General features: G+C 37.9%; 1 protein-coding gene across 2 annotated transcripts in view; it reads left to right on the top strand.

Moving 5' to 3' along the window:
* Window positions 1-14,288, top strand: part of CCDC186 (coiled-coil domain containing 186) — a 35,511-nt gene that overhangs the window by 7,485 nt on the left and 13,738 nt on the right. For both annotated transcript variants that reach the window (XM_021525950.2, XM_021525951.2), the window contains 6 exons: window positions 6,302-6,992; window positions 9,263-9,389; window positions 11,381-11,509; window positions 12,434-12,646; window positions 13,488-13,607; window positions 14,163-14,267. In XM_021525950.2, coding sequence (XP_021381625.2) covers window positions 6,302-6,992; window positions 9,263-9,389; window positions 11,381-11,509; window positions 12,434-12,646; window positions 13,488-13,607; window positions 14,163-14,267 — 1,385 coding nt within the window. The remainder of the gene's footprint in view (window positions 1-6,301; window positions 6,993-9,262; window positions 9,390-11,380; window positions 11,510-12,433; window positions 12,647-13,487; window positions 13,608-14,162; window positions 14,268-14,288) is intronic.

The raw sequence follows: 14,288 nt of genomic DNA, 5'->3' as shown, positions 1-14,288 counted from the left end.
TGTGGTACTTTGGACACTGCTGAGTGTTGGAGTCACCTGCCTGTGACTGCTGGAGCATCACTCCTTTCCTTGTCCCCCACCTGCTCTCTGAAATGCATCACAGCTCTATGGCAGCTCTGAGTAGTTTTGACACTTTAGTCCATTACTAAATTTGAGTACTCTCCTGTGGCTGATATGAAATGGAAAGAGGAAAGCTACCTGTATTTCTGTTTAAAAATGAACTTAATTCATATCCTATTAAACCTGTCTGGATGCTTTTTACAAATCCAGCGGTAAAGAGCATATATGGTCTGAGCTGGTGTGGAAATGCTTTTTCACAATTTTGTGGATTGCATTTCTACTTTTTCTGGAGAGTAGACGATTCCCAAACACAGCCAGGAGTGGAAAACATCTGCCCAAAGATGATGCAAAATCCTTTCTTGTTGAAAGGAGCTAAAATAATTGACTGCTACTGGCCATTGTGTTACGTAATGTGCAGTTGAATGTGTCTAGCGTCCAGTAAACTGCATTTGCTGTATTAAGTTTTTGTTACTCCCCTTTGAGAGGGATTTGTACCTCAGAATCACTTATCTCAAAGCTCTTCACTTTGATTTCAAGCCTGGGTTGAACAAGGTTTTATATGTGCACACACCTGTGAAGCATTATTCCTTCTTGCTCTTTTTTGCCCTTCTCTCTCTGCAGTATTTTTAGGCATTGAGGTGTAAATATATATATTTTTCCTCTTGAAGCAGTGATTTTTGTTTCTCAGGGCCTTGACCTTAAGTCTGCTTACAGAACCACCCCTGGCACACATTTCTGTCATTCTTTAATCTGTTTGTTGTAAAGAATCCCATTGTGATAGTTTCTAGGTGACAAGGTACGCTTTCTTTTTTTCCCTTGTTGTTAGTGAAGTCTTCTAGACAGCCACACCTCAGTGAAAGTTTCCTATAGTTATAATTTAATGTGTTTTTTTAGCTTTGATCTCACATGTGTTTTGAAATTGTCTGAAACAAAGTAATTTCCTCCTTCTTGAATATTTACAATTCAAGTATTGAGAGTTTGGGTCAAATTCTATCTATTTTATGAAATTAAATTCTAGCTTTAGTAGTGCATCTGCTTAGGAAAGGCCTTTGTAGTCAGGGATTTGAAAGAGTCACGTCTGCATTCAGTAAGGTGATTGAAAAGACAATCAGCTTGAAATGGCATGATATTGAATTCAAACATACCAGAGCCTCAGCATGTGCCTGTACTCACTGGATAGCAGGCTAGAGCTAGGAAATGTGGTGTTCCTAATTAAAATTAGCAGTACTGCCATGGTAGGAAAGATTTTTAACCAGTACAGTGAATGAGCAGCCAAGGGATGAGGGTGGCAACAGCTTCCTTAAAAAGTTAGGAGTGTAAATACTTTCAGCAAGAAAAGAGGAGGACTGAGTGTTACAGAAACTGCTTTTCTTTGTGCCACTGGATGGACTCTGAAGTGAGAATTTGATGTTGCAGCATAAGCTTCTCTGGACTGCTGCTGAAGGTAGCTGCAGGAATTTTTTTTTTTTTCCTTTTGTTGGCATTTTACAGGAGAGTGTATTGAGATTTTTGATGTTCTCCCAGGATAATCAATACTCACATTGTGTCAGATACTTCCTTGAAGAGCTTAAATGACTCGTTGTCATATTTGTTCTTATTTTTATAATTTGATTAGCAGTTAATAGAAGACATTTCTGTTGTGTAACAGAAAGTGAAATAAACAATTGCTATTTCCTGAGTCTTTGTATTCCCTGCCTACCTGGGAGACATTTGTGTTCAAAAGCTGGTGTGCTGTTCACACACTCCATTGGCAGGCTCTCTGCTCCCTGCCTCTGATTCCAGTCAGTTGTGCTCTCAGCAGTTTAGCAGATAAGCACATCTTAGTTTAATTAGTCTGATAGATGGTTGTAATCCTTGCCAGTAGTCAATGTTGTGTGTCCTGCACCAGCTATTTAACTACTTATTTCAGATGTTACATTGGCACTTGGGAGATCATCTGTGCTGATGCAGATTTAAACTTAGTTTTGTGAATAATGATGAAAAGTATGTATGCTCTTTGCATCTTTGAGGAACATGTCTGTGATGAGAAAAAACAATTGTTTAAAAAAAAAGGCTGTTTTGGTTTTGAAGGGTACAACTTGCCTGTATTCTCATGTATAGGGAGATGTTTTTGTGGCTGAGCTGTGCTCCTGTTCCTTATTCCTGCTGCGCTCATCACCAGGATCTGAATTGATGCATTTCCACTTGCATGGCTTTGTGTCACTGTGTTGGGGGAAAACACAGCCAGCTGCCTCCTCTGCTGTGGAGCAGGAGCATGGGAAAGACGTGTTTGTCAGACTAATTGTGAGCTGTAAAACAGAGGAGGACAGCTGGTCAGACTAGCTACACGAGTCCAGTCAGGCAGAGTCCTGTCACAGGGCAGTGACAGCTTTGCACATGCTGCCCTAGATGGATGCAGTCATTCATGGCATGTGGGCAAGCAGGCTTGGGCTGGGCCACTCTGAGTGCTGCTTTGAGAATTCTGGTTCTGTGACACAGGCAGCAGAGGAACTTACATTTCAGAGACTTACATTTCATTACTTCTGCCCTGTTGACAAGATGATCATCAGGCCTAAAGGAAGGAGCAGAGCAGGTGGTTGAAGGTAGAAACTTTGCAAAACAGTGCAAGAACCCAGCACTTTGCTGTCACTCAACACACTGTTCTTGTTTGATGTTTAAGCATATCATTACATAAACCAGTTCACTTGTTTTAGTCAAGATTTGTCTTTTTTGATAGTTTTTGATGCCTTCTGAAAACATCATAAGAGGCACTAAACTATTTTGTTTCCTTAATGCAGTATACATAATCTTAGTATATCCCTGATTTTGAAAAAGTAGTTTGTAAGGATGAGTAGGGTAATACAAGATGGATATTAAACCTGGGAAGGTATGGAGCTCATATCAGGTAGTGTCCAAATATTATCTGGAGCTTGATGGATTTGTATGTTTGATGTTAATAGTCAAATACTAGCATGTTTCATCTCAACTGGCTACTGCTAAGTTGATTGATTGTTTTGTCACAGAAAATATTTTGCCTAGAAACCATGAGCCTTTTCTTTAATGACATCACTGCAATTTTCTATCTCTGGCATTATATAGGAAGTAGCTGTTATATTCAGTTGCCTGAGGTAGGCAGAACAAACTTTGAATATTCAAGAGTTGTTTGAATATCAATACAAATTTGCACTGCCAGCTCCTCCAAATGAATTCTTTGTCTGCACATGTCTGGTGCGAAAATAAACTGTGATCCTGTGATCAATTATTTAATTTCTGTTTAAGAGTTAGTAATTAGAATATAAAAGCTAATATTATTCATTGACGGTAGGGGGAAAAAAATCTATGTATGTCATGAACAGGTGCAGATAGGTGCACGTAGATTTGGGCAGATAAGGCTAAATCCAGTGTACTGGAATCATAAAGACTGTGAACTTAAATGTGGTAAATTACATTCTAGGTACCACTGAAAATTAAAGTACAACTGCAGGGAACACTGAATCATCATAATTTAATTTTCATGCTTTAACTGATTTGTATAATCACTACTCAGATTTCCTTGTGTGTTTGATAAAAAACCTACACTTTATTATATGATTAATAATAACTAAGTTATTATGGATATGGAGTCAGTGGCTTTTTTTTCTCTGTGACGGAGTTTTGCAAATAATTGTAGATTAGTCTTTGTAATAGTAATTCACAGTATTATTTACAGAAGGAAGTAGCACAATAAAAAGAAAACTTTGTGACCTTCCTAATGTACTCTTAACATGGCTGTATTTTTCACTTGTTGCTTCCATATGGAGATAAATACCCTCCAGTTTGCTGACTGGACTGGGCATTTTTATGTGTAACAACCAACATGGAAGTTCATTTATCCAATTTTACCACTCCCTTTCTTGTAGTAAAGGTGAACTGCAGCAGCTGAGCAGTCATAAGCAGGTTTGAGGCAGTAGTATATCAAACAACTGCACATTTTGGGATGTTCCGTGATGCTTCAGGAGGTACTTTTAAAAAGGCTTAAAATGAGGTAAAAAAACCACTCTGATCATTTCAGAGGAAGCATTATCAAGAACTTTGACTAGAGTAACTACTGGAGCTTCCTCAGCTTTATGCTAATACAGTATCTTTTACAGCTGAGTGTGTGGATTATAAACTTCTTTTGACAAGAGGTAACAGATACTAGGAGGTGCATTTTTCTTCTGTCTTAGCTGCATAATTGGCAAATTATCTTACAGTTATTGATTGTTGAAAGTGCACTAGTCTGAAAGCACTGGTTTTTAACAGCATTTAAATTAAGTAGGAACTAATGTGTTCTGCGACTGTCAAACTGAATAGCTTTTCTTGAAGTTATGTTCATTTTTTCTTTCACATTGAGACTGTCACTTGGGTTTGTTTTGTTTGAGAATTATAGTAGTACATTTTGAACTTTCCTTACTAGCAGATGTTATTAAAGGATAGATGGGTTCCAATAGAGCATTTGTTTGGACTGCACAAACCAAGTGGTGGGATTTGCTGGTTCCAGTGTTGACCTAAACAAATCTTTTGAAGCAAAGGGTAATCAGGAATTTTAATAATACTGGAGAACATCAGTTTGTAGAATGGGCAGTCCTTGTCACATTGTACAGACTCTCTAATTCCCCATCTCTGTGCTCATTTGTACCCCTCCCTTCCCACTTGTGTTCTGGTTCCTGGGTTAGAGGCTGTAGCATTGGGGATTTTTTTCCTTGGAAACCAGAAAAGGAAAAGTTGTTAGTTTGTTCCTTAAAAAAATGTGTGATTCTCATTTGCTGATTTGTGACTCTTGTGCAGTTGTGATATGTTCCCTTCCCTACGCTCACCTGAATGCTCAGTTTTCCATGTGCTTCTCTCTTGTTGATTAAATGCCAGCTGTAACCCAGCTGTAGATTTCAGGTTCTTGTGGGAGGTATTTTATGGGATGGTATTTCCTGGTAGAAAGAGCTGGGCTGGAGCTGCTTCTTGTGTCTAACAGTGAAAGGTGACAGTGGTAGCAATTGGTGGCAGGCCCAATGGGATTCATCAACCCTTCTGTTTTAACAGTGTGAGCCTCAGGAGGGTGTTGGTTAATAAGGCAGAACTCTGGGGGTGTGGAGTGAAGCCAAATAGCACAAAGGGTTTCCTTTCAGGCTGAGGCAAAGGCAGGAGCATGGAGCAAGTACCTGAGGGGCTCAGATGGTCTGGCTGTGTAAGGGAGAGCTGAACAAGTCAGAAAGCAAGGATGGAAACAAATTTGATGTGACAAGTAAGCACTTCCTTTGAGATAGCTCTTGGAATAGCACAGTTGAATTTATAAATGAAAAGTTTGCCTTGTTTATAAATAGCCTAAATTATCCAGTGTAGGAGGATAGGGTTGCATATAAAAGTTAAGACTGCTGTAATGAATTTCTCCTAATGGAAATAAGGGCTTCCTATGCTTGCTAAAAATGCCAGTAGTCTTTTCAGATATTGGACCATTTGGGATTCCTGAAAAAGTATTATAAGTAAAAAAGTATTATACCCAGGCTCTTCCAGAGTTATTCTGGCTGTTTGGATCTCACTGTGGTGTCCTTCTAGAGAGCTTCTACTGAGCTTTTCAAGTCCTTGCTCTGCAAGCTACTGTTTGAGAGAGCAGATCTGCCACAGACCATCTGTGCTCTTCCACAGGGGATTTTGGTTGCTTGAAAACAGATGGGAAAAGAGAATCTCACCCCCATCCTCCTCCAGCCCCTTCCCTTAGTTTCCTGGGTACAGATGCATTTTGCTGTATGGATATTCAGTGAGGACATGACACTGAGGAAATTGGTTATTCTGGCTGAACCAGGGAGTCACCCTATGTTGTAAAAATGAGTAAGTCAAGACATACTGTTGCTTTCAAATCAAGTATAAGGAAGTGAAAGCTGTAAGACCCTATATGCTTAATCTTTTTGGGTTATTTATTGTCATGAAGTATTTTTTAGAAGTGACTGCTTGGAATTTTTGTGGATTTAAATGGTAGAATTACTAATTCTAAAAAGTTCTGCTTTTTTATTGTCTTGGCATTTGCTGTCTCACTGCTTCCTGTTTGCCTATCCCCGATTTCTCACCTTCTCTTAGAAAAACTTGTATTGGAGCATTGTTTAAAGATTGGGCTAAAAGATCAACAAGCTCTGTATAACGTGTCTAAATATTTTTACATTTTGAATTTTGCTTCGTAGTAGCCTTTATTTCCCCTATCTCTATCTCTTTTGATATTGTATATAATATGTTGTAATATGAATTCTCCATCTAGATTTGCAAAGGAAGATTATGGAGGAATATTTACCAGAAATGCAGAGCACACTGGAGCCAGTCAATCTGTCAGATGATGCCTCTTTCAAGTCCCCAGATAATGAGAAGGCTGATAAAACACCTGGAATGGAGGAGTGCCCAAGCATCAGTTGCACTGGAAGTGATGCTGGTGTCTTGGAGAGGGACTCGAGTTCCCTGCCCTCGGATCAGGATGCAGCAGCTGTCAGCACCAGCAGCAGGGGGGCCCCAGCAGAAGGACAGCAGCAGTGTGGAGGAACAGACTCCTCTGCCAATGCCTACTGTGAAACAAAGGCAGAAGGCTCCACAAAACTAGAACATCTACCTAGTGAAGACCTGGAACGACATGATCTGAAAACTAACCAGACAGAGCAATCATTAATGGAAATATTACAGGATCTAAGGGAGGAGTCTGACTTGGTGAAAAAGTCAGGTGATAAAATCTATTCAGAAAGCCCTTATGACACAGACTGCACAAAGAAACTTATTTCCACAATACATCAGACTTCCTCACAGGAGGATTTGCTAAAGGAAATAGAATCTGAACTGTTATCCACAGATTTTTCAAAAGAACCAAAGCTCCCCAATGGTGTGCAGAAGGGTGAACATGCCTTGGCTATGTTTGAAAAATGTGTACAAGATAAATACCTACAGCAAGAACAAACTATTACAAAGTGAGTATTTGTGTATGTGCTTCACAGTTGGAAGTTTGTGCTGACCAATTTTGGCTGCATGTTGTGTGCACCTGCATACAACATTATGGTATGAAGCAAGTTGTCTCAAGTTGGTATGAGAGTAGTTAATGAGATTTTTTTTTAATTGTTTTTAAGCAAGGAATAATTTTTAGTCGTGGTATGTGCTTGTAAATAAAATTGTGTGCTTAGATGTCTGAATTCTTGAAGGATTTGGCAGGAACTGAATAGCCAACTGTGTCATTGAATAGCTTGCCAATGTCTAGAATTACTAAATACTGCAGCAGTAATGATGATTTAAAAATAGTCCAGGATTCATTCAGTCCATATGTGTCTGGAGAAATAAATCTTTGAAAGTACTAACTCCCACAATGGGCATTTTATTTATATTCAGAATTGCTTGTTTCTTTTTCCAGTAGTATTCAGTCTCCTGTCGTCATCCAGCAAAGTTGTTAATCAGATGAGAGTATTGTTTGAGTTGGAAGTAGCATATGTAGATAAACTACTCTGCACATTTTATAGGAAGACTTCTGAAATGCATGGCTTATAAGTGTTGTTGTAATTAGCTGGGCTTAACAGTTCTACCAGGCAGTATTCAACATGATTATTTATGTTCCTCAAAAGCCAGTTTCTTGCTTGATTTCTTGATTCCTTACTTGGTGCTTAATACTCTGTTGCCTCTTTAGAAATGTTTTTTGCTAACAAAATGTAGCCTCTAACTTGATATGTATTCCTTTTTGCAGAGCTGGAAATGAGAGTCCTGCTTTTCATATAAGGCTCTCCAATACCATGATATAGGAGGACATCAAAGGAAGGGAAAGCAGACAGGGGGAGAGAGTCTCAGTAGGGAAAGTATTCTCTTGCATCACCAGTTAACCTCTGACAGAAGCCATCCATGTGAGGAAAGTCAGCTGATGGCAGGAAAGCTGGAGAATGCACAGTTAGACATTCAGGAGTTACAGAGGAGTGGTGGGAATCTGAAGGAGTGGGTGTGTAGAGCGAGGCGATTCCAGGAGATCATGAGGTAAAGAGTTTTACTTACCCATGGTAAACTCAGAGGCAGGACAGTGTTTTCAGCCATGGACCAATTACTTCCTCAGAGACAAGTGTTTTTATATGTTGTATGGTATATATACATACAAAACGCTTTATGAAAAACATGTCTCTTTCTTTTGGCCAGTTGCACCCATTTGACACTTGGGAACTCACCTCAAGAGTGTCAAACTGCTGTGGAACATTTTATGTTTGGTCCAAAGGGTATTCTGGGTTGTGTTTGTTTTGTTCCTTACTTGATAATCAGCAGAATTTCTTGTAACATTGTTCTGGAAATAGCCCATCTGTCTCCTGTGAACAGATCTAAATATATATGTCAGCAGCTGTGGCACGAATTAAGAATTTGTAATCCTGGAATATTCATTAATAGATTAAAAAACAGATCACAAGTGCTAAGCGCTCCATAATTGATGATTTTGAATTTCTTTTAATTTAGGAAACTAGTTTGTTCAGAGATTTTTTTTCTACAAAGGAGAGGGGATAAAGGGATAATTACCTTTTGCTTCTCTCCCACAGATTAATGCATTTAGTGGCTTAGAATACCCACCATGTAATATTATCTGCAAACATGTAAATACATGTGAGACTGTTCATTCAGCAGTTCTGACAATGTAACTTCTCTTGAGTTTTATGTTAGAATGTCAAACTAGGTCTGAGTTAGCTTCAAACAACTGAACTGGAGCTGTTGCTAAAAATTGAACTTTATAAGGAGCATGGGCTTGAATACCTAGTTAGGACTTAAAAAATCAGGATTCTTTTTCTTTCCAGGTTGTGAACTTCATGGGTACTCTGAGAAATCCATGAAATTAATAAAATACCTGTGTTTTCAGACAAATGACCGGTGAGACTATCTGACTGGAAGTTACTATATTACATTACCTTAAAATTAGTAGCATTTACAGTTTCATAGGGTTACCAAATGTCCCATGTCATTATGGACCACAACAACCCTAAAATGCTGGAAACAAGCACTTTCCTCACAAGGAGGTTGCTGCTTGCTGTTTTGGAGTAAGTTCCACATGTACAACATTCTTCTTTTTTTTTTTTCTTGTAAGGCTTTCATGGATTTTTTTAGGGTTTCTGGCTTCCAATAAAATTTGCAGATCGATGCACAAAAACCATGTATCTCGAGATTGAAAACAAGCAACCAAAAAACCCCATTACCGATGTACCTTGGTTTTAATTTTTTTTCTATACAGATTGATTAAAGAAAATAAAAAGCATCAGGAACTGATTTTAGAAATTTGCTCAGAAAAGGACAACTTAAAAGATGAATTGAAAAAACGAACGGAAACAGAAAAGCAGCACCTCAGCATTATTAAACAGGTACAGATAACAAAACAGAAGTGCTGGTTAGTATTTCATCTGTGCATAATGTCACTGTTGCCACTGTTGATTCCCATGCTTCTTATCCTAAGCTTCTTAAGAGGATAAATCTACTGTTGTATTCCAAGAAATTGTCTAAAAGCCTTTAGTGATTTTGGATAAACTGACTTTCTGGATTCCCATCTCTTAAGTGTTCTGTATCTGGAAGTCTCTGCTGTATTTAGCAGGTGCTCAATGGAGGCCTTTTCTCAGGGGTGTGTTAGAACCACAGCAGGCCAAGGAGGACCATGGTGTGTGCATGGTGGCAGCTGGTTTTAGTGTGGGAGGAAAAGGTTTCACACCAGGTGCCACTGCTTGGCTGTAATCAGCTGTCTGCTGATGTCCCTGCAGCTGGCTGGCCAGCTTTATAAACTGATTACAGGTTATATCTTGGAAATCTGGCAAGAGAAACATTTGAAATACTAATTTCTGTTTGTCCAAGTGCTGGTGAGTATACTGGTTGCCAGGTTTCTTTGTTGGTGTCTGCATTACACAAAAATCTGTTCACAGAGCAGAGTGTCAGGCTTGAAGTGTTCTACAGGCATATATTCATATACTGTATTCATATATTCATGGCTGATTTCTGAGAATATTTGCAAATGCATGATGTGACTCAAAAGTGTTATTTATAGGCTACAAATTGGAATTGCTTGTGCCTGAATAAACCAGTATGAGCAGCTCCCTCATTCTTTCTTGTCTTCATTTCCCTGATGGCTCTGTCATGAGTCATGTATGATTTCATGAAGCTCTATCATGCAGTAATTGCTTTATTCCATTCTGAAAAAAAGTATTTGTGAGAGTGCTTGTCATACTACATGATTGCAAATGATTTCAGAAAATACTCTAGACTGTAATAGTTTTATATGGCTGTTGATAGCACCTGAGCTGTAAGAGACATTGCAACACTTGTATTTTTTCATTTGTTAAGATTGCAACACTTGTATTTTTTCATTTGTTAAGATTGTTGTGGAATTTCTGTATTAGTGCTTTATGGTTATTTTATGTAAATGAAACCTTGGCTGCACTCACAGCTCCAAGCTGTACCTTCCTGCTTGTACATGTGAAGCTTTTTCTTTGTCACATGGTTAATTTGCAGAGCTGAAAAAAGTGTGGTCAAGTAATGGTGTGGTAACAAAAGCAAATTAGGTGGTTCTTGCCTCTTACACAGCAGCTTGGGACCGCACAGAATTTACAGTACTGATCCTAGGATCCTGCCACTTCTCCCACAAAGCAAACAAATGAAAACAAAACCCCCAACCTGGGTGAGTTGGCTTTCCCTTGGGACAAGAGGAGAGTCATGAGGCACAATTTGAACAAGGTTTGGGCAGTGTCACAGCCTTTGCAGCCACCACGCTGCTCCTCCTGGACTTGCATGATTTGGCAGGGAGCACATTCTGGGAAGTGTTCCAGTTATCACTGGGGATTATTCTTCAGCTGGATCAGGTCTCTGACTTGGTTCACTAGATGGCTAAAAAAAGTGCCAGCATGATGACTAAGCTCATCTTTATTTTCTGAGTGATTTTTTTTAATGAATTAATTTCCAGTCCATTTCAGTATGGATGCATGACTGCTTTGCTGGCATGGTGAAGGATATGTCACAAGGATAGGAACAAAAGGATGGAAGGTGAAGCAACCTCAGAGAGTAGCCACCTCTTCTCTGGCAGCTCTCTGACTTGCTGTCAGTCCATTATTTTGTGTAGTAAATTACTGTGCCTAGTGTTTTACTTGACTTGAGGCATCTTCACTCTCACTGAAGATGAGAATTGACATCTTTCATGCCTTTGCTAGTCATACTAAGCTAGATGTTGATATGGGTGGTTGCAGCCTGACAAGCGTAAAATACAGGTAAATATTTGTTGAAGCATCTAATTTTGTGTGAAATAGGCCTGCCTGTATAAAACGTGATCAAAGAGTTATTTTCCCTATAATTATATTGTGATGTTGTATTTTAGCTGGAAGCAAGAATAGAAGAGCTTAATAAAGAAGTGAAAGCTAGCAAAGACAGACTTGTAACTCAAGATGCAGCAGCCAAAAATACTATTCAGCAATTGCATAAAGAGATGGCCTTTCGAATGGAGCAGGTAATATGGAAAAACTTAAACTATTGAACATCTACATTATTGAACAAACTTGGTTCTTGTAGGAAACATATTGGGTCACTACATAAGACAGAATTTTCCAGAATTGGAACTCCTGGTTTGCAGTTATATATGCATTTTGGATAACTGTCAGCAGTGAATTTCCAAATAGCTGTTAACACTTCAGAGTGCCTGATAACTCTTCTAAAAAATACCTATTTTTCTATGTATTGAATTAAGCCCTTAAGGAAATCTCATTTTCTTTACCTGTAAGCTGAACTTGATTCAGAGGGAGCTAAAAGCTGGCAGTAGCTGTTTTTCAGACAGGCTGTCACAAAACTAATATTTTTCTCAATTCTAGCACAAAGCTCTTATTTAGTCTTTATGTATTACTGAAATCTGGGATTTTTTTTCATTTTTAATATAATATTATGCCAAGTATTTTCTCTGTTGCATTTATTCTAAAGCTCAGTGTCTGATTTTACTTTTTTTCCCCTAATTTGAAGCAGAACTTGTAAGTGGTGGGGTGGGGGGAATCTGTAAAAGTAAACCACTGCAAGTGATCCAGCTGAAAAGTAAGCCACTGGATAATGATTGTGCAGTTGGCATGTGGATGAAAGAAGACAGAGTACCAGTATTGAGTATTTGCAAAATTATTTTATTCCTAAACATTATACTTCTTTCCTTCTAAAAACCAAATTACTAATGTATTGATAACTTATTTGAGATGTTCAGCTGTGAAGATGCAGCTGTTAAAATATTTATGGTTAGAAGTAATTTCAGTGCTTAAGAGGGATTGAATGTTAGTCTTTATCAAACTGGAGCTTTTGAGTCCTGCTTTCTTATGCTGCTCTATTGCAATAGTAAAAATATCTGGTTAATTATTAAATAAAAGGCTTGATTAATAATGTTTTGATACTTTTCAAGGCAAACAAGAAATGTGAGGAAGCTCGCCATGAGAAGGAGACCATGGTGATGAAATATGTCCGAGGGGAGAAGGAGTCACTTGACCTCCGAAAGGAAAAGGAGGGCCTTGAGAGAAGGCTGAGAGATGCAAACAAAGAAATAGAAAAGCTTACAAATAAAATAAAACAACTTTCTCAGGAGAAAGGAAGATTGCATCAGCTCTATGAAACAAAGGTACTCCAAGTGCTGCTGTGTGACTTGGTTAAAAGCACTGTCAGAACAACCTTATCACTTGTTTGCTGTTGTACTTGGTAAAAGAAACCTGTTCTCATTTAGTTTCTGCTGCACAGCTGTGAAAGTGTCTTCCTTCCAAGGGAAGGGAAAAAAGTTACTTAGTTCTCATTGCAATCTTTTTGAAGTTCCTTTTAATATTTCCCTGAATATTAATTTGCGAAGCATTAGGGATTTTTTTGACAAAATTGAGAAGACATCTTCTTTCAGTTTTCTAGATTTTAAGTAATTTCTAGCTTCAGATTTTTCTAAAAGGCTGCAGTGACATTAAATTATTGCAGTCTTTTTTTGTTGTTTTTCTGTGTTTTCACTCTGTATTTCCTCTTCTGTACTACTATAATTGATAATAAAGCAATAGAATTTTTCATCCAAAATTTTGCTACTCTTAGAAAGTGGTAAGATTATTAAATGATCCAAGTCTTTTTGTAGTTCTTCACAGCTGTGTTTTACAATACTATTTCATGTGGAAGAGCCAAAAATTAATAAATTACTAGAAACTACACTTCTGAAACAAAAATTGCCTCTGTGGTGCTTTGTCTTTTCACAGATATATAACATTAACATATACTAAGAGTAATGCAACCTTACCTTGCTATTCAAACCACAACACTGATGGTTTTTTTTTTCCACTGGATTAAAGTATTATTGTGCATTCTGAAATATGTGCATGATTTTGCTAAACCCAGACATTAAGAAAAAAACCAACTTGATATGTGGACAGGAGTTCTGTTCTAGAAACACTAGATCATTTAATTATATAAAAAAACCTGTGAAATTTTCTCAGGATGGTGAAGCCACTCGACTCAACAGAGAAATAGAAAAAATGAAAGAAGAAATCAATTCTCATGTTATAAAAGTAAAATGGGCTCAGAACAAATTGAAAACAGAAATGGATTCACACAAGGTGGGTGAAGTGATGCTGATAACATTACATGAAAATATAGTCAGAGTAATGGGGTTGTTATAATATTTACTTTTTATGTACTGTTCCTAATGTGGTGTTTCTGTTTAATTTGAATACCTGCAGCAAAAGTCAGAATAGTGCTCTCAAACAGTGATACTGAAATGGAAATGTTGAAAGGATGTAAAGGGAGGATGTACTGGAGGATTCTCTTTAATTTGGTCATCAAATTTTAATTTGTCGTTAAGTTTGTGTTTGGGGGGGGTTATTTGTTTGAAATAACTGTTACCTTAGTTTCTAAGTGATAGAGTTAAATCTGCTGTCTGAAAATGTGCATGGCTCATAAACAAGAGATCCTTTTGTTGTGCCTTCAATGGTGGGTCAAATAGAATGATGTAAATTAACAGATGAATGGAAGCAAGAGGAAAAATAGTTTTGGACTTTTTGTTAGTTCTTTTCGGACTGAAAGGGAAGTTTTATTATGAGAAATGTGCTTCTCAGATGAAGTAAATGGATTTCACTAGGTTTAACCCATTCTTTTAATTACTGTTTTTGTAGGAAACCAAAGAACACCTCAAAGATGCAATGACAAAATTAACTGAAGCAAAAGAAGAAGGAGATCAGATAAGGAAAAACTGTCAAGAAATGATAAAATCATATCAAGTAGGCCCATTTTCTCAAGAT

Source organism: Lonchura striata, chromosome 7, assembly GCF_046129695.1.
Source record: "Lonchura striata isolate bLonStr1 chromosome 7, bLonStr1.mat, whole genome shotgun sequence".
NCBI lineage: Eukaryota > Metazoa > Chordata > Aves > Passeriformes > Estrildidae > Lonchura > Lonchura striata.
Note: the sequence above shows the minus strand (reverse complement) of the source record. Positions and strands in the feature narration are given on the sequence as shown.